This window comes from Monocercomonoides exilis (genome assembly GCF_001643675.1).
Source record: "Monocercomonoides exilis strain PA203 chromosome Unknown scaffold45-810774, whole genome shotgun sequence".
NCBI lineage: Eukaryota > Preaxostyla > Oxymonadida > Polymastigidae > Monocercomonoides > Monocercomonoides exilis.
The window spans coordinates 377,795-401,583 of NW_027150590.1; the positions used below are offsets into that span (position 1 = coordinate 377,795).

General features: G+C 35.8%; 5 protein-coding genes across 5 annotated transcripts; 3 read left to right on the forward strand and 2 right to left on the reverse strand.

The window, feature by feature from the left end:
* Nucleotides 1-263: 263 nt before the first annotated feature.
* On the reverse strand, nt 264-6,364 carry MONOS_8051 (uncharacterized protein; the record flags this gene model as incomplete). The annotated part of the gene is made up of 4 exons (XM_067878430.1): nt 264-383; nt 443-1,380; nt 1,553-6,082; nt 6,270-6,364. The coding sequence occupies 3 exons, from the start codon at nt 6,362-6,364 to the stop codon at nt 1,029-1,031; spliced, it is 4,977 nt and encodes a 1,658-aa protein (XP_067721756.1). The 3' UTR covers nt 264-383; nt 443-1,028.
* A 2,479-nt stretch (nt 6,365-8,843) lies between these two features.
* On the forward strand, nt 8,844-10,367 carry MONOS_8052 (uncharacterized protein; the record flags this gene model as incomplete). Its single annotated transcript, XM_067878431.1, has 1 exon — nt 8,844-10,367. One exon carries the CDS (start codon nt 8,844-8,846, stop codon nt 10,365-10,367), a length of 1,524 nt encoding a protein of 507 aa, XP_067721757.1.
* Nucleotides 10,368-10,514: 147 nt separating this feature from the next.
* MONOS_8053 (uncharacterized protein) lies at nt 10,515-10,841 on the forward strand (the record flags this gene model as incomplete). Its single annotated transcript, XM_067878432.1, has 1 exon — nt 10,515-10,841. One exon carries the CDS (start codon nt 10,515-10,517, stop codon nt 10,839-10,841), a length of 327 nt encoding a protein of 108 aa, XP_067721758.1.
* Nucleotides 10,842-12,059: 1,218 nt separating this feature from the next.
* Nucleotides 12,060-13,541, forward strand: MONOS_8054 (uncharacterized protein; the record flags this gene model as incomplete). Its single annotated transcript, XM_067878433.1, has 1 exon — nt 12,060-13,541. The coding sequence occupies one exon, from the start codon at nt 12,060-12,062 to the stop codon at nt 13,539-13,541; it is 1,482 nt and encodes a 493-aa protein (XP_067721759.1).
* Nucleotides 13,542-14,432: 891 nt separating this feature from the next.
* Nucleotides 14,433-15,670, reverse strand: MONOS_8055 (uncharacterized protein; the record flags this gene model as incomplete). Its single annotated transcript, XM_067878434.1, has 2 exons — nt 14,433-14,816; nt 15,458-15,670. 2 exons carry the CDS (start codon nt 15,668-15,670, stop codon nt 14,433-14,435), a joined length of 597 nt encoding a protein of 198 aa, XP_067721760.1.
* Between the last annotated feature and the right edge of the window lie 8,119 nt (nt 15,671-23,789).

The following is a 23,789-nucleotide window of genomic DNA, read 5'->3' on the forward strand; positions in this document are numbered from 1 at the left end:
TAATACATTTAAAATGTCAAATTTTAATAACATTTTCAAACATACCTTTAATTATCATTCAAACTTCTTCACTTCATTCCAATCTTTATGTAAATTCATTAACTTTCTTTTTCTTCAACACTTCATATTTCATTCCTATTTAACTTTCTTCATATCATCACTTTTATTTCTATACACAAATTTAAATTAAACAATAAAAAATACATCATCAATATATTTATTTCGTTTTCCTTTAAAAATTTTAAAAAAATTAACAAACCTCCTTTATATACTAATATTACATTAATTCATCATTCAAATATCAACCTACTCACGCTCTTTAAAACTTTATATTTCAAAATATACAAAATATTCATCCATTACAATAATCGCTTCCAATGCTGCTAAAAATAAACAAATAATAATAAATCATTATCAAAACACATAAAATACATCATCATACTTTTATTTAACTCAACTTTATTTCATATTCAACAAAATCTCAAATCACAATTGGGGTGAAATTTTTGCAATTGTGAAAAAAACTGAGATTAGTTCCAAACTTTTTCTGCATTCTTTTCATAATTATTTAAACATTTTCATTGGGAAAAAAAGTTCAAATATTATCCAGCTTGGAAAAATCTTTGAAAGCTTGAATGTAACAAAATTCATAAAGCAAAAAATTTCGTCCCAATTCATCTTTGCCAATATTAATTTTCAAATAATGGATTTCATATTTCTTCTTAAATTTTTCTTTTTTTCCAAACTTAATCTCTCAATCAACACATTTTTTCCTTTTCATTAACTTTTTGCACATTTATTTTTTGAACCTAACAACGAACCCTCCAAATGACAATGGCTCAAAAAGCATCTTTGTTCCGATATTTCTTCATTTTCACTAATACCTCCATCTGAACATTGTTTTTCATAGAATTTCACAACTCTATAACTTTTTTAATAAAAACATTCAAATCATCATCTCCCTTTCTTTCTCTTTTCTTCCATTTCTTTTGCTTTCTCTCCCCTTCAAACCCTTCGCACTCTTTCTCCTATTCTTCTTGTATTATATCGCCATTATACTTCCATCCAATATTTGGAACTTCCATTATTCCCTTAATTGCACTTTGCTCTTCTTTTTCTATTTCTCCTTTCAGCACGCTCTTTTCTCCTTTAACTCTTTTATCGATTTCTTTATCTCCTTTTGTTTGAAGACTGCTTTTGTTCTTCATGACGAAACTCTCTGTTGAAGATGCTGTTTCATCTCCAAATAAAATAGACACAGATATTTCTGTTTCTTCTTCGTCCCATTCAGATAATGACAGGTCAATTTCGTAACAAATTTCAGTCTCGTTGATATAATCCTCTTTGCTAAACTCCTTCAAAACTTCTTTTTCATCTCCTCTTTTGAATATTATTTACATCGACAGATTGCAAGGCATCAAAAGTTGTCCCAAGCATGTTATTTTCATCACATTTCCCTCTTTCGTTGTCTTCACTTCTTCAATAATGGGGATAAAGAAAGGAGATGATACTTCAGAAATAATTCCTTTTAAGAGCGCAACCTTCGCTCAACATCCAAAATGAGGCGTTATCCTTCATTCCATCTCCTCCTTTCACGCTCTTCACATTCAACGTGCTTCCATCTGAACACAAAATGTTGCGTCGAAGAGAAGGATAGCCGGAAACAAATGGATTGTTGTTCTGAAACATCCCCAGTTCTATCGTAACAGTCGAGTTAGACAGAGAAATCGCTCCTTGGGAGAAGTTCTCAAATAAAGTGTTGCTTATATTCACTGTGCTTTCTACAAAGTTGATTGAAGAGCTGCTCCATTCCCACACAAAACCAGTTTCTTCGCCAGTTTCTTCGTTTTCATTCACTTTTGAATGAATATTCCGTCCATTTTGGCTTCTCGTTTCTGCAACACCACAAAATGAGCTCTTTTCTATTGAAACACTTCCACACGAGGTCAAATCCAAATAGCTTCCTCTTTCGCGCTGCCCGCTGATGTTGCTGAACACACACGAGTCAATCAGAATGCGGCTGTTCCAACTGGCTGCCTTCACAGCTGCTCCTTCCGAATGCTTCAGCTGCACATCCCTCACTTCACACAGAACCAACTCAAACGGCGTATCGCCACTTTCATCGGCTGCCTTGTAAAATTCAGAATTTAACTCAAAATTATCCGATTCTTCATTGAAAAGAGAAGAAAGAGAAGAAGAAGAAGAAAGAGGAGGAGGCAGAAGAGCAAACAAGCATCCTTCTTCCACAGTCACTTGGCTGATAGAAACTTCTCTCAGCACAAAAGATGCTGCCATTTCGGCGGCAAAGGCAGACGAGTGCGAAGAGAGCGAAGAGACGTTGCACCGCTTCACTTCCACTTTGCACCCGCTTTCTGCAGACAGCACACCGCAGCACTCGAAAACATGCTCTATGCAAATGTCTGCCAGCACAGCCACGCTGCCGCCAGACACAGAAATGAGAGAGTTCGCAGATGACTCGAAGGAATTGGGAGATTGAGAAGAAGAAGAAGATGATGATGAAGATGAAGATGATGAAGAATCGGAAGATGTTATGAAAGAAACAGAACAATCTTCTATTCTCAGTCCGCTGGCTGTCAGAGACGACGACTCGCACTTGATGACATGAGCCGACTGCGAGGCATCGCCCGACACGACAAATAAAGATAGCTCTTTGAAGCAGACACCAATCAACTCCACAGCAGCACCAAAGCAGGCCTCAATGAACGAATTCCCTGCTTCTGGCTCAAATGAAGACAACGAAGAAGAAGAAGAAGAAGAAGAAGACTGAGCAAATTGCTTTGCTCCAAATGTTTCTGCTGATGGCTGCTGCCTCGATGCCTGCAAGCGGATGGCCGAGAACGAAACATTGCTCAAACACAAACAATGACTCTCAACACAAATTACAGTATTTGCCAGCTGCGCCGGCTCTTCTGACGTGATTGTGCAGTCGCCCAGCGTCAGATTTCCGCTCCTCACGCCAAAGACAGAGCGATGCGCAGAAGCGAAGCTGGGGCCGAAGACGATGTCCATCCCCAAAATGCTGCACTCCTCAGACGAAGACACCACACAATCCGCACTTCCATCCGTCCGAGCGATTTCGGAGTTGAACTCAAAAACAGCTGGGCTGCCTCCGACTGTCTGCACTGTCGCTGATGAAATGGCTGTCTCTGCTGAAACAGCTGCCTTCTTCACCACCAGCACGTTCTGGTACGGCTCGTCGTTCAGATGCCGCACAGCCTCGCTGAGTGTCTCACACGGGTCTTCCCTTCGCCCACAGTCCTTCTCGTTCTTCCCTTTCTCTCCCGACACAAATATCCGCTCTGACTTGTAGAACACAATAAATGGCACCAAATCAATCGGCTCCTTCTTCACTTTGTCCATCCCGAAGATCGCATTTTCTCTGTCAAAGGCCAACTCGCTGAAGTCCATCACAAACAGCGCCTCATTGATCTGCTCAGCAATCGATCGGCAGACAATGTAAAGATCCTTCGCCACACTCGCTCTGTTCAAAGAAAACCGAATCAGCCGAAATTTGATTGGCAGCGCCTTCGCTTTCTCCGAAGACTGTGCATCTGAATCTTCTGGATCGTCCAGGCAGCTCAATGCAATTGCGCCTCCTCTGCCTTCACTCGTTGAGCACGCACATGTCACAAAAGACGACAGATTCGCCAGCACACTGCCTTCATTTGCCCAGCTGTCAGCCAGCCCGCCCGCCTTCTCCTTCATCCACACACAAAACGCCCCTCCCAGCTGAGACTCGCTGTTGCAGTCGCTGAATGTCGAGTTGTCCATCGTCAGCGCCACAGACAGTGCACTCTCATAAGAAATGATCGATGCCTTCGCACTTGTGCTGCGGATGAGATGCCACTGAAGATTCCCCAGTCTGATTTCGCTCGCTTCTTTGCCCGCTTTCGTTTCTTTGCCATTCCCTGATAAGACTGATTCCTCATCCCCCTTCTCTTCTGCATCGCCCACAGAAATAAACGATCCTTCTGCAAAATTCAGAACATCAACAGAAAACGCACTTGCCACAAAATGTGCAGCCGGCGCAGCAAGTCGGATGGCCGATGTCGCAAAGGAGAGCTCGGCCATTTTGGATTCTTCAATCGAAAGTTTCCCAGACGAAACATGGAAAAGCACAAAAGCAACACCTTCTTCTGCTGTCTGCATCGCAAAGGAGCATTTGCTAAGCGTGGCTGTTCCTGTCTCAGTGAAAAGAAGTTCCTTTTGCGATGTTTCGAAAGACGAAGGCAGGCAGAAGTTGATGGAGGTGAATGCGAGCACAAGCTTGTTTGTGAGCACAGCCTCAGAAGGCTCAGAAAGAGATTGAATAGCTTTTCCCACATTGATTGTGCATTCATCTGACGAAGGCTCATCAGAAGAAGAGGAGGAAGAAGAATAGCCAGGAGAAGAAGGAACAGCTGGGCTTATTGAGCTGTTTGAAAGGTCCCACTCGTCTGAAATGGCAGCACTTGTGTTGATTTTGATTTCTCTGAACTGAGTTCCTTCTCTGAAATGCCTCATCCCTTCCCAAAACGACAGACAAGGCTCCTTTTCTGACCCGCACCCATGGATGTCTCTTCCACTCGACGACACAACAACAGAAGTGTCTGTGTGCTCAAACAGCAGCTTGTCCAAAGATATGCCTTCTGTAAAGTTCACTTTGTCTGCCCCAAAGAAAGCATTTGTGTTTTTCCATTCAGTCCAATCAAACATCAACCTTCCAATGACAACTGAAGAATTCAAATCGGAGCTCAATATGAACACGTTTCTTCCAACAAATGCTTCATTCTCAGAAAACACCAAATCAGACAAAGAAAATCCATCGATCGAGTTGCAGCAGCTCAGATACAAAAACCCTCCTTTTCCGACAAAAGTCGAGCAAGTGCAATGGCAAACAGAACTGAACTGCTCAGAATTTTCTCCCTTCAGACAGAAGCTTCCTTCTGTTCCAAGTTCAATTTTCATTCCTCCACCTTCCTCACTCAACGCAGATGTCAATTCATCCAAAGAGCAGTTCACAATTGACAGATGCGTCTCAAGCTGAACAGACCCAAACGAAGGCTGCTCGTCATACTCACTCACATGGAGAGAAGTGAATTCACAGTTCTTGAAGCTTATTTCAGATGGCTGAGATTCTTGATTGGCCGAAGAGGAATAATCATCTTTTGTATCTGTTGTTGAATGAATCAGATCGAAAAGTGAGCAAGCTGAAAATGATAAATGTGTAAAGTGAACTCCCTCAAATGAAGCTTGGGCTGCTTGCGAAATCACAAAAGGCGTGACAGAAAATGAGGCAGAATCAGCATGGCACAGAGAAAGCTGCACAACTGCACCCAAAACGCTGATCAAATGCACGCAACTTGAAAAATCTTGCGATTCTGAAGAAGTGAGAACGAAAGAACACGATGAAAATTGGATGTTTCCTGTTTCTGTCGAAGAGGAAAACAACGAAGCACCTTCAGGTGTCTCAACAGCAAAAACAGAAGGAATATGAAAATCGATCGAAGAAAACGAAAGAGCGGCTGTGGATGAAACAACACTCCCAGATGCAAACTGAACATTGGTGCTGATGTTAATACCGCTGTTTTCTTTGCTAAATGACACAACATTGACTGAGTTGAGTGAAATGTCATTTTCGATCGAGCCATTCGATTTCACAGTGATTACTCGAAGTGGCACATCAGCACTGCTCTCTGTAAGTCGATTGACAGAATAGTCAAGCGATTGGCACGGAACATATTTGTTCCCACAAAACACCTCGTTCTGCCCTGCTGGCGCCTCAACCAGAACAGACGCACTCACAAAACCTTCCACAAAAATCATCAGATCAACCGCCTCGCTGAAATAGCTCCTATCAAACCCAACCAGCGCATTCGTTTTGTCCTCAAATTGTGTTGCAAATGCAAACAACTCAGAATTCACTCCCTTCCTCAGGTCATTCGCCACAACAAACATGTCTCTTCCCTGGTGTGCCTTGTTTCCTCCAACACTTATCTCTGAAAATGAATATCGGTCATTGTTGTCTGTTGCACATGTCAAATAGATTCCTCTCCCGCATCCTACATGACTGCCACAGATGCTGTTCGTTTCAACCACATTTACGTCTTCAACTGCTATTTCTCCAATTTCAGCTCAAAAAACATCGCTCCATCCTTTTTAATCCTTCTGATTTTATTATTTGGAAAGAGCATACAACAACTTCTATTTCGTAGCTGTTCTGAAGAGGATACATCTATCTACACATATTTAATCATTCTTTGATGAACCTTTTGAATGAAGAGGAGTTCAACAGAAGAACAGCTGATGATGAGTCTTCTCCTTCTTTCCCTCCTTCTTCTTTTTCTCCTTCATTTTTTTCCATTTCAACTTCTCACAGGTCTTTTAAAATGATTTTGCAATTAAATATTCTTCCTCCCCATGTGTGCTAATAACAGACAAATCGACTGTAACAATGGATTCCTGCATTTCCCACCAAAAATCGGAATCTCCGTTTCTTTTGCAAAGTGGGGCAATCTGTTTCACAAATATGAGTTTGATCCCCCAAAAGAATCTTTGCCCTTCCAGCCTCATTTTTTCATCTGATGATTCAAATTCTATTATTTTGAGAAATTCCATCGTTGCAGATCTGGCTGTTTCGTCATCAGACTATTTCTTGTTGTCTGGAAAGAACAAAATGGAACAGATTGATAATTGTGCTTTCAGGAACATGTCAGTGAAATATGACAAGGATAGTGATTACCAAATGGAGCATTCATGCTGCTTGAGTTCAATGGAGAACAGCCTCATTTATTTATGTGTGAATGCATTTGAAGGAGGGATTTCGAGAGGATCGTATTCTTCACAAGAATTTGTCTGCAAAAACACAACAATAAACTTCGGGAAAAGAGAAACGAATGCTCTTGAGAAAAAAGAAAAACTGAACACAACAGAAAGTCAATCCTTTTCGTTGTGTGAATGGGAAGATTGCACATCCCTCCATGGAGGCGCTATTTATGTTTATAACAATGCAAGTGCAATTCTCACAGTTGAGAATTCTTCATTCACAAGATGCAGTGCTTCTTCGACAAATGGTGGAGGAATATATGCTCAAAGAATAGCTGAATGCATTGTGCTCCATACCATATTTGTCCAATGTTCTGCGGAAGCAACAAATAATCATGGGGGAGGCGGAATCATGATCGAAAACATCTGTGTTCAACCAATGGTTGACGATTGCTATTTTCAAAACTGTTCATCTGGTAATGATGGAGGGGCAGTTGATCTCCGTCAAACAAATTCTCAAAGGGAAAAGAGATGCATTATCGATTCATTATTTGTCTCTTGCAATGCAAATCATTCAACCTCATCCGATGGAGGTGCAATTCAACATTGGACTTCCATTGACAAAGCAATCATTTCAAATTGTTTGTTCCGTAATTGTCATTCCATGTGTGGAGGAGGCGCTGTTGGCATATTAATTATTAGCAACAATATGCAACATTGTTTTATTTCTGCTTTTTCCACAACAATACATGCAAAAAAGGTGGGAATGATATTGTTCTTTTTGAATCAACATCAAACAACATTGATTCCTCGTGCTTTTCAACAAGGAATACAACAAATAGAGTTAGCATAGATGTATATGTAGTGATTGATCAAAGTGTATGGCTTCGAAACGATTTTAGAATAATGAGATTTGTTTCATCTACCGAAACACAACCTTATGCAACTGATACAATTAGCTTGTGGACTGAATGAAATTCATCCTTGTGGGACTATCAGGCATTGCTTGACTCAGCTTATTCCTGATATTTTCACAGATATTGAGATACTCACAGGAACGATCACAAAAACCAAGAAAGTGGATTGTGGAATTAACACTTTTACTGTTTATGGCCAAAGTGATATGAGCACAGCAATCCAAACCGAATTTGAAGCATCTGGGCTGTCTCTTTTTTTCTGTCTCAGCAGGCTCATTAACTGTAATTGTCCTTTCACTTGTGCATGATCCAACACACTCAAATAATCGTGGGTCAAGGCTGTTTGAGATAAGTGGAGCAGGAGAAATACATATTAGCAGATTGAACATATCCACAGGAAGCACACAATCAACAGAGACAGCATTTTTCACAGAACTGATAAATATTCAGAATGGTGTGCTACAGATGGAAAATGTGAACTGGGCAAAGACGATTTCCACAAATTCATTGTTTTCGATTTTTTCAACAAATGAAATTTCATTGATTCTTTCCGAGTGTGCCTTTGATGGGATTGAGAGAACAACAAGCCGAGCAGCTGTGATCTCGTTTTCTAATGAAAATGGAAACATTGATCTGAATTCGAGCACTTTTGAAGGATGTGGAAGCAGAACATCGGCTGATGGGGGATCGATGATGCTGTGTGTTGGGTATGGAAATGAAGTGAAAGTGAAATGTGGATCTTTTGATGGGTGCTATTGCTCTGCAACATATGGATTTGGGGGAGGAATCTTTCTTCAATTATTGAATGAAAACCCCAATTTCCTGATCTCTTCTTCCTTTGGGACAAATACAGCCAAGCGGGGAAAAGATATTTTTGTCATTTCACCCAATTTGGAAGTGATCGCAAAGTCACAAAAAATCACAAGCGTGATAGCCTCTTTGGATTCTTTTGATAAGGTGCAAGGATATAACAATGTAAACAACAGTGTGGCTATTCCTCTGTGCATCTATCTCCTTCACACACCGGAAGAAATATATGTGAGTAATACTTAAGCATCCAATCACTCACTCTGTGGAATTGTCCAATTTCCTTGTTTAACAATAAAGTACTCACTCTCACGATTAGCAAGAGAAAAGAAAATTATTGTGAATGGAATGATTATGATGAGTGATGAATTGGCATTTGCTGAACAGAAACTTGAAATCCGAGGAATCAATGATCAGAGTGGTTGGACAATCTCCGACGAAAGTGAAACATCCAATTCATCGATGATAACAGCAAATGTTGAAACGATTCTATCAAAACTCATCTTCTCTCTTCCATCTTCCCTTCCTCTTCACTCCACTTTCATTTCGTCTTCTTCATCATCAATGACTTTATCTCATTGTTCTCTTTCTCTTCAAAATCCTTTATCTGAATTGGTATTTCTGTTTTTATCCGTTGAGTCTGGAACCTTGTATATTGATTCGTTTTCTGCTTCATCGATTGATTTGAGTGGATATCCATTGATCTCGTTGCCTGGAAGTGGAACAAATACAGAGTTTATGAATACTCCCTGGCTGAACATGACAAACAGCAATTTCACAGAAATCAAAAGAACAGCTGGAAGTGGAGGCTGCGTGAGCATTGACAACAGCCATGATGAAAATTCAAATGCAGAAATAAACATTGAAGAATGTGATTTTGATGGATGCTCTGTTTTTGCTGATGGAAGCAGAGGAGGGGACATTAATGCTCAGCTGAAATGGAATATCCAATTGAATATTATTTCATGCACATTCACAGGATGCACAGCGCCAGCTGGAGAAGATAAGAATGGGTTTGGGGGAGGGCTGGGGCTGAAGCTGATTGATGAGTATTCTTCGTTTGTGATCTCGTCCCCTGTATTTGACACAAAAAAGCCAAATGTTGCAACATATGGAAATGATCTATTTGTTGAGTCATCCAACTTGACGAAGAGCATCACAAACACCTCACTTCCATTTGTATCAGAGCATCTTGCTGATTTTTCCTTGGATTCGATGAGAGGTTTCGATGGAAGTGACACAACGAATGCTATTCCTTTGGTGTATTTCTGGCGAACATTTAGTTCGGAAATTTTTATTGGAGGTGAAGGTTGTGATGTGTGTGTCTGTGGGCTTTCTGATTATCCTTGCCAATCATTCGATTATTCTCTGGATCGACTGCCTGAAGGAAATAAAAAGAATATTAACATCATTGGAAAAGGAGTTCTCCAAAAAGGTGTTGTTGTGAGTGGAGTTTCAGTGAAATCGGATGAGAGCATCACGTGCTCATTGGAATGTGTCTCATCGCTTGAAGGAGATGAAGGAGTAGCAATGAAGATTTCTGGAATTACCACTTTCGAACTGATAAACTTTGTAGTTCCATCATCATTTGTAAATGGAGTCAATGTTTTGTTGTACGTTGGCTCAAGCGAGGGATTGCTGACTGTGAAAGACTGCTCATTCACCAAGAAAGGAGATGACAGAGAAGAAGTGACTCATTATGGGCTGATCATAGCAGATGGAGGTTCAGTTGTGTTGGACTTTGTGACAATGCAATCACTTTGCTTTTCACAGGATGTTATTTCTGTGTTGTCAATAACAGCGTTGAATTTGAAAAATCTGACAATGAAGAATATTGATCTGGATGGGGAAAGTGGATTGAACATTTCAAAGTGTTAAAGAAGAGAAAACAATGAATTTGAACAAAATATTGTTATTGAGTGGAGTGTATTCGAAGAAGTCACCCAGAACACAACTGATGATATTCCCATCATTCGGAACAAAAATGATGAAGAGCCATTGAAAATGGTTATTAGAAACACAACAATGAAGAGGTGCGGCGGATCGAAATGTGAAAAGGGAGGAGGGATGTTTTCTGTGTTGAATGAGGAAGGAAAGTTTGACTGCTCATTTTGCGAGATTTCTGAGTGCTTCTGCTCAACCACTGGAAGAGGTGGCTGGCTGTTTCTGGAGTGCACCTCGGTGGCTGAGCAGCCTCTGAATTTTGTGTTGTCGAGTATTACATTCAAAGACAACTCTGCGTTCAGGGGAAAAGATGTGTATATGAGATGCCACTCAATTGAAACACAGATTGTTGAAGAGCTATTCTTGCTGGATTTCAGAGTGCCGTTTGTGAAAGAGCTGGCGATATGAGGATGCACAACAGACTCTTTTGTGGAGGAAGAAGATCTTCTGCTGAGAGTGGTGAAATATCTGAGCGAGACGATATTTGTGTCTTCAGTTTCTGAAAATCACAAAGATAGCAAGCAATGTGGAGAGTTCAACATGCCTTGTGAGTTATTGAGCTTTGGAGTGAATCACATCATTCCTTCATCGTATTCGCAGCTGTTGATCTCGAAGGAGACGGTTATTGTTGGGGAATGTGATGTGCATGATGTAATTATCCGCTCATTGCAACCTCAGTCAGCTGCTTTTGTGTATCTGAACTCAACAATTGCTGGAAATGAAGAAAATCTGATCACAATCTCAGAGAAAGTTCGGATAGAAAGTGTGAAATTCAATTTTGGCCAGTCGTTTTCATATTCAGGCAGTTCTATTATCCATGAAACAAATGGCCAATTATCTCTTTCTTTTGTTGATTTTTCTTCGATTGGCCAATCAGAAAGCATTGAATCTATTGTTCTCAATTCAACATAGTTGAACATCGAAAATGGATTTCTTCATGTTGATAACTGCTCAATATCAATGATTTCGTTCAAGAAACCATTCTTTCAGTTTTGTGGGGATGAGATTTCGATGACAAACATGAAGCTGGAACAGATTGAATCAACAAGAAATGTTGTTGAGATTGGGCAATGTGGAAGTGTTGTGCTGAATGGAATTGATGCAGATGGAGTGAAATTGTCTGATGGCTGTATCTTTTCTATAAATGATTCAACTTTAGGAACAATTTCCATTGGAAGCTCCTTATTCATAAATTGCTCGAGGAGCTCAAAAAGAGCTTCTGTTTTCTCTGCTTCTTCATCATCCTCTCAAATAGCTCTTTCCAATTGCTCTTGCTCAAACTGTAATTCTCTGACAGACAAAGAAAGTGTGATGGAGATTGGAAACGCGAAGAATGTTTCGATGCATATGTGTAAAATTGAAAAAATTCTCACAAAAGAAAGCGAAAGAGAAAGAAATAAAGATTTTTAAGAAATATGTGAATGGGGTGGATCGCTTGTCCATTCAACTAATTCTTCAATCGTAATGAAAGATGTGGCAATATTGAATTCTTCGAAAGGCGGGTTATCAGTGTTTGCCAGCAATGTGATAATTGAGAAAGGAGAGTTTTTGAATAACAATCCATCGATTGAAGGATATCCATCAATGAGAAGAAACATCATTTGTTTAAATTTAGGAACATTGAATATGAAAAGTTTGAAAGGAGGAGATGGAGTTTTGCCAAATTCATCACTTTGGATGTTGAATGAAGGGTGCAATTTTGAAGGGATTGCTTCAGAGAGGGATTCATCATTCTTCATTTTTGTTCTGGAAAGTGTGGAAGCAAAAGAAGAAGCAAACAGAATGAAGCTGACATTCAAAGGAATGCTTCTTATTCCATGCAATTTGTCATTCTCTGTTGTGAAGAGGAAAGGAGAAGAGAAAGAGATTGAAAAATATGATTTTGATTCAAATGGATTCTTATCGGAAAGAGAAGTCGAAGGAAGTGCTGCAAAAGATCTCGCCAGCAGTTGTGGAGATGAAATCGAGGTGAGTGTGCATATTTTATTTGGTAATGCAGAATCTCCTTCGTCAACAAATTCATTCATTCTGAAGAATGCAAATGAAACAAAAACAAATAAGAATGAAAGGATTGTTGAAGGAGGAAAAGAAGGGAAATCGATATGGCTGTTGGTTGTTATAGTGCAAGTTGTGACATTGTTTATTGTTCTGATTGGATTTATAATGTTTGTTGTTCGACGGAGAAAGCAAAAGAGAAGAACAGAAGAACTGGAAGAGATTGTGAATGAATCAGTGAAGAAGGATCCGAAGGCCTTTGAGATGGTGACGATGGTGATGTCTCCTGAGGAGCAGTGGAGGAGAGCGGAGAGAGAAGCGGAGAAGAAGAACGAAGAGAGGATTAAGAAGAGGGTGTATGATACGAATATGCAACATTCAGAGTCATCAGAGCATCTTCTGTCTGAGAGTGGTTCCACTGAATATATTCTGGGGAGAGATTCGGACAAGATTCCTGAATGGATGTTGGAAAAAGTTGAAGAAAAAGAGGAGGAAGAGACAAGAAAGAGAACACCTTCTCCATCCATTTCATCCACCTCAACAACAGGCACTTCAGACTCAGATTCAACTTTTGTCCGAGGAGAGGATCTTTGTCCAACCACCTCGTCAATGTCGAATCTTGTCGATGCAATGGCCTGCTCATCGCCTCACGAGAAGCTGATTGTGGATCTGAGGGATTCATTGTTCATGCTGCTGCATGGAAGGAATGAGAAGAAAGAGATGGCGATTGGCGCTCTTCAGCAAAGAGAGCAAACAGCTGCCCAGATCCTGTTCTGGGTGGCGAATCTCTCACTCCACTCGTTAGATGAAATGGAAGTTCCACTTTCCTCTCTTTCCAATCTGAGTCCACACATTGTTCTCTTCTCAGAACACATGGTGATCTGCATTGTCATGCACTCAGACTGTTCATCAGACTCGGATTCTTCGTCCATCTCCTCATCAACAGTTGTGACTTCTACAAGCGACGACGACGATGATGATGACAGAGACTCTCTGCCCTCATCAGCGTTTGAGGATGAAGACAGCTTCAAAAAAGAGTGCTTGAGGTGGAAGGCGCCAGAACAGCTGATCAACAAGAAGATTGGAGCGAAACTTAATTCCAGATTTATTTGATGATGCTGTGGGAGTGCCTGACACTGGATATCCCATTTAAAGAATATGAGGCAGTTATAGCTGGGCAGAAGATTGTGAATGTGGAGAGGCCAGACATGAAGGGGGTTTCAGGGAACACATTTGAGGTAGTTGTGAAGAGCTGATTGTTGGAGAGAGGATGCGAGCGTGGGAGCTGAATGTGCTGAAGAGAGAGTTCATCCAACACTTTCTTTCAGGCATGGTGATGGTAACGATTTCAGATGCGATTGGATACAACGAGATGTCAGAGGAAGATGGATTGAGTGTGTCAGCAGAAAAAAGAAAGCTGATTGAAAGCATGAACAAATGATGGGAATGAGGAGGAATTTGAAAATTAATGTTGAACGAGAAGTTTTTTTTATCTGTGAATGAAATGAGTGTTATTTTTTTCTCGATAATGCATCATTTGTTGTTTTCTGTTTGTGGCGTGCTTGCTACGACTTCAATTGGCTTTTTGATGCAATTTCTTGTTTATAGAATTGTTTTTTTGAGGATGTGAATGCGAACTTTTTTTTTATAAATGGTAAATTATTTTTGAAAAGTTCATTTTGTTCAATAGGGTCATCTTTTTATTGGCACTTTTTTCTTTATTTGCACCAAAATATTTTGAAATGAAAAAAAGTTAAAAACACATCAAAAAAATACAAAACTCGAATCAATTACTCTTTTCACTTTTCTTTTTCCATTTTCACGTTCAAAGGGGTCAAATTCATCACTTGTTTCATCGTCATCATTCTTTATTTTTCTGAATTGTTCTTTCACTTTTTTTTTTAAAGGCAATTCTTCTTCTTCAATTTCCTTTTCTTTTTCTTCAATTTATTCAATTTACATCTTGTGTTTTTCATTATATTCATCCCATTCATCAAAAAGCTTTTATTTTGTTCTTTCTTTTCCGCAGAAGTCGAAACAATGTGAATGAGAAGGAATGAAGTATTGAGAAGACTGAGGAAGCTTCATCAACACAGATCCAGATCCATCGCTGAGGACTCCGCTGTTGATGAAAGCTTTGTTGATCACCGATGGGATGAATGCTGTGTGAAGGGCTTGTGGAAACACATCTGCAACAGTTGTTCTTTTTGAAGATGAGGAGGTGGATGATGGGGAGCTGTAATTGTTTGAAAGCTCCGACTTCAATACTGCTGATACACCACCGTACAGCGGCTGCGATTTGTGCGCAGTATGTGGAACGAAGGTGACGACGTCTATTTCGGCTTCCTTGAACTGTCTCCATATCGCTGGATCTGCCCGTGATGAGCGCTAGTCCAGGAATAGAAGGTAACGATGAGTTTCTTTAAAAATTCGCTTTTTTCTGTCAATGATAGCTGGCAGCAGAACTGTTAAAGAGTATTTTTTGAATAATTCTCAATCCTTCGAGCATTTTTGTTTGGCGAAATATCAAGAGAAGGCGTTAACAATGTTGTCAGTTCTTTTGGAAGTGTTACGCTCGGCCACAGCACGATCGAAGGAAGCGAGAAACCATCAGCAGCTTTTCTAGTAACGACAATTGCATTCTGCATCCGTTCGGCAGTCTTTTTGAATCCAGCTTGTTCATCCTGCAGAATGAACAACAAAGCCACGTGTAGAAGTTGGAATTCGAAGCGAAGATTCATCTATATTGAAGATTAATTCTTCTGGATATTTGTTTTCATCGTGTAATGATTGAAATTCTGTATACCACGGCTTTAGGATTTTCTGACAAGATGCTGCAAATCTGTTGATATCAACTTTCTTTGGGAGCGAAGACTTCAGTTCCGGATGTCTCTGCATGAAAGCGTAAACTGTTTTCAAAGTGACTGTCTTTTTCTTCTTTTCTTCATTTTCTCCTCTTCTTCACTGTCGTTATATATATTTTCCATCGAAATACAAATTCATATACAATTCAAATGTCAATAACAAACCAGATCGCGCGCTTTTCGTAATGAGTGGCTTGTCCCAGATCGGGATTCAATTGTGACTTCTTCCAAGAATTGCTTTTCTTTTTCACCAATGATAATTGGTGGGTGCCCAACTTTTTCAATTGGCCTGGTAATTTTTATTGCTTCAACAGCGTGCTCCAAAGTTTTTTTTTTTGATTCCACCGTATTAATCCCCGTCGACCAGCCTGACAACATTGTCATTTACAATGTGTGCAATCCTTTCTAATCTTGAACTATATTTTCTGTAATGCAATGGAGACATTGCTTCCTTCAGCCTCTTCTGTGCCGCTTCAGCTTTCTTTTTCACTAGTAATTTCATATATGTTTAATGTGTAATGATCATTAATATATTTTTTTTATTTGTAAATTCTCATTAAAGAATTTTAAATTGATATTTAAATTTTTGAATGAATTAGAAATATTTTCAAACCTTTGAACAGTCCAATTTCTCATGAAAGCTCAACGGAATGACTTGAACCTTTCCATTTCCCCACATGGGAAATTGGATTTCTTTCAAAATTCAAATATCGGAATAGATCACATTTGTATATATACTAAAAATATATATTAATATATCATTTGTGGGTCAGATTGATTTTTATTTAAAAAAAAAGTGCCAATAAAAAGATGACCTAAATTTCTGAAAAAGTTTGGAACAAATCTTTGTTTTTTCACAAAACAAGAAATTTCATCCCATACACAAACGAAATATCCACAAAAAAGATGTTCAATTTTAATGTTGATTTTTCAATGAAAGATAACACTGCTCTTGTTAATCGCAGAACAACAAAAATTAATCAACATCTAAATAGAAGTTATTCAATATGGTCAATTTTTTTATGGGACTTTTTTCCTTATTGGCTTTTTTTTGTTTTTGATCGCCAACTTTCAACAAACGTTGATTGGCTTTTTTCACTTTTATACAACGTTTTAACAAGTTTTAAACAATCCAGTACTTGTTTGTTTTATTATTTTTGTTTGTTTCTCACTGAGTTATCCCGTTTTTTTGTATTTTAAAAGGTCACTTTTCTCAGCGAACCAGGCAACTCACAAGTTATTGACGAGTTGTTTTGAATAGCATAAACTATAATCAAACTATTTTTGAAATTCTTCTTTTTCACATTTCATTTTTTTTGACAACATGCAAGGACAAAACTGATTATTTCTTTGTAAATATGATGAAATGATAAAAAATAATAAATTTGTAATGAAAATCAAATATCCTTATTATGAAGTGTTGTTAAAATAAAACATTGATTTTTTCTATTTGTCTTTAAAGGGCTATTGGCTCCAACTTAAAACGATCAACGATCAAATTTTTGTTGCAAAAATAAAAAAATCTTGACAAATAGAAAAAATTGGAGTTTGTTTTAACTACACTTCATTATTTAAGTGTTAGCGTTTCATATCAAATTTTAATTTTTATCATTTCATCATATTTACAAAGAAATAATCAGTTTTGTCCATGCATGTTGTTAAAAAAAATGAAATGTGAAAAAAAAGAATTTCAAAATAGTTAGATTATAGTTTATGCTATTCAAAACAACTCATCAATTTCTTGTGAGTTGCCTGGTTTGCTGAGAAAAGTGACTTTTAAAAATACAAAAAAACGCGATATCTCAGTGAGAAACAAACAAAAATAATAAAACAAACAAGTACTGAATTGTTTAAAACTTGTTAAAACGTTGTATAAAAGTGAAAAAAGCCAATCAATGTTTGTTGAAAGTTGGCGATCAAAAACAAAAAAAGTGCCAATAAGTCAAAAAGTCCCATAAAAAAATTGACCCTATAGAATTTTTATAGAGAGAAAAATAAGGAATATATTCAAAAACAAATGTTAATAATTTTAAATATATATATGGGGGAAAATACTATCTTTCAAGCTTTTTTTGCACAAAGCACGAAAAAATTGCTTCACTTATAACATTGTTTCTCCCACTCAGATTTCAAAATAAATTTGATTTTCAAATGCTTTAATAGGCATTGCAGAAATTAAAATAAAAAGTTTTCCGATATTTCGTGTTTGTCAAAAAATGAACACATTTTTATAATGTTTTTTGATAAAAAAAAGTCAATGAAAAGTGCATAAGTTTTCAATGAAAATGCCTGAAGTTAAATATTTTTCCCCATATAACATTAAAATGTTTTTCTTTTATTTTTTTACAACTGTTATCTTTGATTATGACTGATGTTCATTGATCCTTTTATCATTTGGAAAATTGAATTCGATTTTCTATCGTTAAAAAACCCATGGATCTTTTAAACCCGGATTTCAAGAAAAAATGGAAAACAATTATCTCTTCCAATAACATTTTCTTCAATAAATTTATTTTCCGTTAAGTGTAGACATTTATTTGCCATCCAAACAAAAATCAAATATCATTTAAATTCAATTTTCAATGTTGAAAGAATCAAATTAATATAATTCTCATTCTTCATAAAGAAATAAAATAAAATTAATACCAGCAATTCAGTGAATAACTTTAATTGCTCAATGAATTCTGCAATGTTACATTTCATGTTACACAAATAGTAAATCAAAATTGATTTTCACATTTTTTCATTTATGATGAAATGGCTGATCCTTTTTGAAATCAGACTTTCGTTCGAGTTTTGATCAAATTTTTTTTATCAATGGGATTTTGAAAAATTGAACAAAAACTGTGAATACATATAGTTCATTATGTTATTATTATAAAAACAAAATTATTTCCAAAAACTTATTGAGATGGAAATTTCGATCAAAACTCGAACGAAAGTATGATTTCATAAAGGATCAGCCAAATAACAAAATCATATAAATATCAGTGTCAAAAACGTTATCATTGCCTTTATTAAAAAATGAATAAGCCACATCTGAAATTTAATTACGAAACTCAATTTTTCAAAAAAATATTCGAACTTTGAAAAGTTTATTTTTCAACGAAGAATGTTTTTGTCGATTCTGGAACAATTTTTTACTGCTCGTGGAACTGAATAATAGCTGCAGAGAAGTGGAAAAGGCCTGCGGCAGTGATCAGAAGACTACAAAGAATTCCACAAGATTTATTATAAAAAATTGATAAACAAGTTATAGTTCATTTTTAAAAGGGAAGCAAATAAAGTGAAAAATGTTAACAGAATGGTGTCTGAAATTAATTAATAAAAAACAAATCTTTATTTTGACATTTTCAGATTGTGAAATATATCGAGTAATTTTTGCACAACGAAGAAGAAAAAATAATATCAGGTTTATTTCAGTGAATTTCGCGATTCAAAAAAGCAGTGTTTTGAAACTAGGGCTTTCAAAACCTTTGGACCCAGCGAAAATATCTTCACAATTATCTTATGCTGTCCTAAAATGTTACGAATAACTTAATCAGATGGTGAACAACAATGAAATTGGTGCATCATGAATATTAAATATCGACGAAACTTTTCTTTATTTTGGGACGATTCTTGCAAACGAGTTGTTTATTTACAAAATCAGAAACACTCTTCAACACTGTTTTCAAAAAAAAACTTAATCTCTTTGTGCATGTGCAGACCGATCTTGCAAACATTATTGTCTTCTTTAGCCAGCAAAAAAGAAACGTACACAAAATTTCTCTCGTCATCTTCATTAAACTTTAACGAAATATTTGCTTCATCGAAATGGATAACAACGAAAATCTTCGAAAAAATAATGTGCGAAAAATTGTTAATTTTAATTGGATAAAAAATGAAAAATGATGAATAAAATTGAATATTTTCACTATGGACAACCATTCATCATATTCCAGTGAAGCCTTTGAAACGCTTGTTTAAAGAAAAAGCATCATAATCAAAAAATTTCTAATAGACTTGACTCATCTTCTTCAACCGTGCGATAACTTCATTTTTTGTAAAGGTTCTAAAAAAAATCTCAATAATAACTTCAAAATTTTATCTGATCGATCTTTTTCAACATTTCTCTCTACTGTCTTTGACATTCTCCCAGAAGCTCTTTCTGCAGCTTTTACTTCTTCAAATATAAAACATTGATTCAAACAAACAGGTGGTTTGCTGGACAAAGTTGCTCTGAAGTGAGAAAAAATAATCGTGAAATTAAAAAAACCAATCATGATGTGTTGAAAAAACAAAGAACAATTGTATGGACTGTTTTTTCCAACGAAAAAGAAACATGAAGAAAAAGCTATAGGGAACTTGAAAACTGTAAAGAAAAGAGCAAAATAATTGAGAATGGAGAAGATAAAGAAAGAAAAAGGACTTCAGCAATTTGAAGATTGTCAGTTTTGATAAAGAAGAAAAAGTAAAAAACAAGTAATGATTTTTCGAAATTGATGAGAAATGAAGATAAGGATGAGATTTCTGAGATGAATATGGGTGATTATTTATGAAATCATAACATTTTTCGGGGTGTCGATTTTTCAAACGTTGTTTGTAATTGTGAAAAGACTTTGTGTTTAAATTGTCAAATTATCACAACTGCAATCAAAACAAATGTTCAAGCTAAAATAGAGATAAAGATATTTTTTAACAAGCTTTTTCACTTTTCAGTATTCTTTGGTTTATTTTCAAAAGATATTTTCGAACCGAATTCTTTGCATTGGAAAAATATGATATCAAAAATAATCATCCATATATATAAAAAGAAAATAGAAATAGAAACGAAAAGAAATTTTAGAAAAAAAAATGTATGATGATTGAGTCCAATGACGAAACAAGTGATGATGAAAATACAAAGAAGAATTGAAGAATTATCTTATGATGATATCGCTTTTTTTCGTAAAATTTGTTTTTTGAAGTTTGATAAATCCAAAAAATATGCATTTTATCTTTTTGAAATTAAAAAGGATTGATTCTTTTGTTTTAATTCCATTAATTTTATCATCTCATCAGATGCAATTTATCATAAGAACATTTTCACAATCAATGGCTCTTGTGGAAAAAGGAAAATGAAAATAGAAACAAACGTTAACAATTGTTGATGGTAATCTGTCAAAATTGAGATGGATGAAACAAGTTTATCGTTAGGGAAAAAACCCGCACAGAAGACGAAACTTGTGCACATGGGCTCATATTTTTTTTTCACCGTAACCATCATCGAAATTACAATTGGACTGTTTTATTCATTTTCCATTTGGCATGTGTCTAAATATTTTTGATAAGTTCATTTTGTTTTATTTTCAAATAGAATATAAATTTTATTATTCGATCAATTTTCTGTTCCCACTCACCAAATATCGCTGTCAAGAAAATAATAACATTGCAATGATTTTGCTTTCATGACAGCGAAATTTGGTGAGTGGGAACAGTAAATTGATCGAATTATAAAATTTATATTCTATTTGAAAATAAAACAAAAGGAACTTATCTAAAAAAATTAGCCAAGAATATTAATAATTCTTCTTCATGTCCATTTTTCAAAAAAAAAAAAATAAAAATAAATTAGTGTATTTATTTCCTTATAATGTAAATTCGAAGAGTATCAAATCAAAAAATTAATGGATGTTAAAACTATCGTTTTCATAATTGTTAATTGAAAGATTGAAACATGATCATCACATATGAAATTGTGTCTTCTTTTTTTACAGAAATTATGTGAAATTGAATTTAATAATATGAGTGGTTATTTTTGAAATCATAACTTTTTTCGGAGTATTTGTTTTTCGAAGGTTGGTTGTCATTGGAAAAAGATTTTATGTTCAAATAAATATTTATTTCAACTGTTTTCAAAATAAATGTGATTGTTAAAATAAAGATGAGGATGGTTTTAACAAGCCTTTTCATTTTTCAGTGTTCATTTGTTGATTCTCAAGGAAAATTTTCGAACCGAAATTTTTGAAAAGAAAAATATTTCATCAAAAATAATAACCCATATAATAACGAAGTGTTAAACAAGGCCTTTAAGACAAGCCGACTGATAAAAATGGCTTCGACAAGTCGACCGACAGGAAATTCATTTTTTTATTGATAAGATATTTTTTTTCATTCACAATTTATAAATAATTTTTCTTTTATTTGTTGTATTTTGTTTCTAATATTTTGTTAAGAATTATTCATATTTATTTTTATTTAAAATATTAATAATGATGTGGGACAAAATTTTTTGCATTAAGAATTTAGTTCCATTCTTCTCTAACAAATATTTTTCTCAGTTTAAGAATTTTTCAGTATTTTTTTGACATAGGAATGCAAGATTTCTCAAAAAAAGGTTGTGGAAATAGTTTGGAACAAATCGTTGTTTTTTTTCATAATTGCAAAAATTTTGCCCCATGTATTTAATGGGTTTTCGACAGATCAATTCGACAAAGATCTGTTCAGATCTGTCTGGATCATTCGGATCTCAAAATCTGTCGTGTTGTGTCGATAATAAATGTCCGAAATGGATGATGGTTTCATTTTTGAATTACCAGCTGAATTAAGAAGCTGCTTATCTATTCCACAAATAGTTTGTTAAACATTGATCATCTTTTGAATTCTTAAAAATTTTTAATATTCATGTATTCATGCAATGCAAAAAGCGTTTCCAGATAAAATTTCTGAATTAAAAGAAAAAGGATGTTCATTTGTCACTTTTTTATGTGCAATATTAACAAATAACGGAAAATGTTTGTTTTTTTAATTTTATTCTGGATCTTAAATACAATGATAAAATATGCATAATTTTTAAAATTATCTTCACCTCAACAACACAAAAGAAGAAATTGATAAAACACATTTTGAAGTCAACAACAATACCCTCTGGATTGCGTACACGCCAGTTTTGCCTGATGGATCATTGAAAAAAGATGGACATATTTTCCATCTGTGTCCAAATAGTGAACACGGAAGTTACTGTTGATTTTCTGGAAGAAAAAACACTGATCGTGTAAGAAGTCATTCACACTTTTTAACAAAAGGATTTCCAATGTTATCTTTTCTAAGTCCTCAGTCTTCTGTTAAAATTTAATCAAAATCCAAAAAAAGTCCAAAAGATTTTCAATTCCGATTTTTGCATTCTTATTAAACAATTCCTTTATCTTATAAACCATTGCAATATTGCTTTTTTATCTGCTTATTCTTCTGAATAAAACACATTCATTTCAACGTTAATTCGACTTTCTCAACAAAACCCTTCTTTATCTTCAGAAACAATTTATCCATCTTTAACCAGAAGGAAACTTTCGCTGCTCATTAAAGACGAAAACTTGAGAAAAGCTAAAGAACGAAATGAAGCTATCAACAACACAATGGCCTGTTCCATGATGGACGGAGGAGTTATTGCTGGAAAAAGTTAACAATTGTGACGGTTGTTCACTTGAATGAAAATGGAAAGCCAGTTTTTTGGAGCCTGAACAATGCATGTTTTACAGTTGCAGATTACACAAAATTTGATCACACAATCATGAAAGAAGTGTCATATGCGAATGGGGAGGTTCGTTGTTTTTGTCCAGATGGATTGAAATCACAAATGCAAGCGTTACAAAATCTCACAAATGATGCGACTGTTTGTGAAACTCTGCTAAATGAATTACAAACTCCACCATTTTTTATTTACTGCACAAATCATTTAGTCAATCTGATTATTTCCCATTTATTATCCGAAAACAAATTCTTGAGACAGCTAAAAGAGACCATTATAACGATATCCAAAGACTACAGGAAAACATCAACGAAAAAACCAACAAATCCCAAATGCTCTTTCTTTGTCAAAACAAGGTTGCTCTGTTTATATTGCATTTGTTATTTTTTTTTTTTTTTGTTTTTTTGTTTTTTTTTTTTAATGTTAAATACAAACATCCATCAATTTCTGAGTTTTTTGGAAATATTTCTATTTTTGATGTGATCAGATGTGGAATATTACTGTTTCCTTTAAGAGAACTGCAACTATTGCTCGAGAACGATGCCACAAAACTGGGATCTGTTTTTCCTCTAATACTTAAAGCGTTTGCTTATTATTTTTGTTTGATTTATCTTGATTATTTTTCTGATGAGAATCGGCAAGTTTGTATTTGCCATTCGATGATTTTATTACATAATTATTTCCTTGCTGGAGAACGAGGTGACAAATTCGCGTTGGCTTTTTCTTTAACACCAATGGGAGTGAGACTTTTCCATAAAAGTTCATTTGTGATCTCCTTTTCATCAAAGCAAAATTCTCTTAAAGATGAATTCACACAATTCATCAAATCATCAGAAAAATTTTTATCTTTTTCATCAACACATACTGCTGTCAATACTCTTCAGACACATTCACGAATAACGCTCAAATCATTTCTCAACTTTTCTTCTTTAACATCATCGATAATACCTGTAACAATTTCAACTATTTCTTATGTTCAACAAGAGAATATGGAAATTCCTTCGAGTC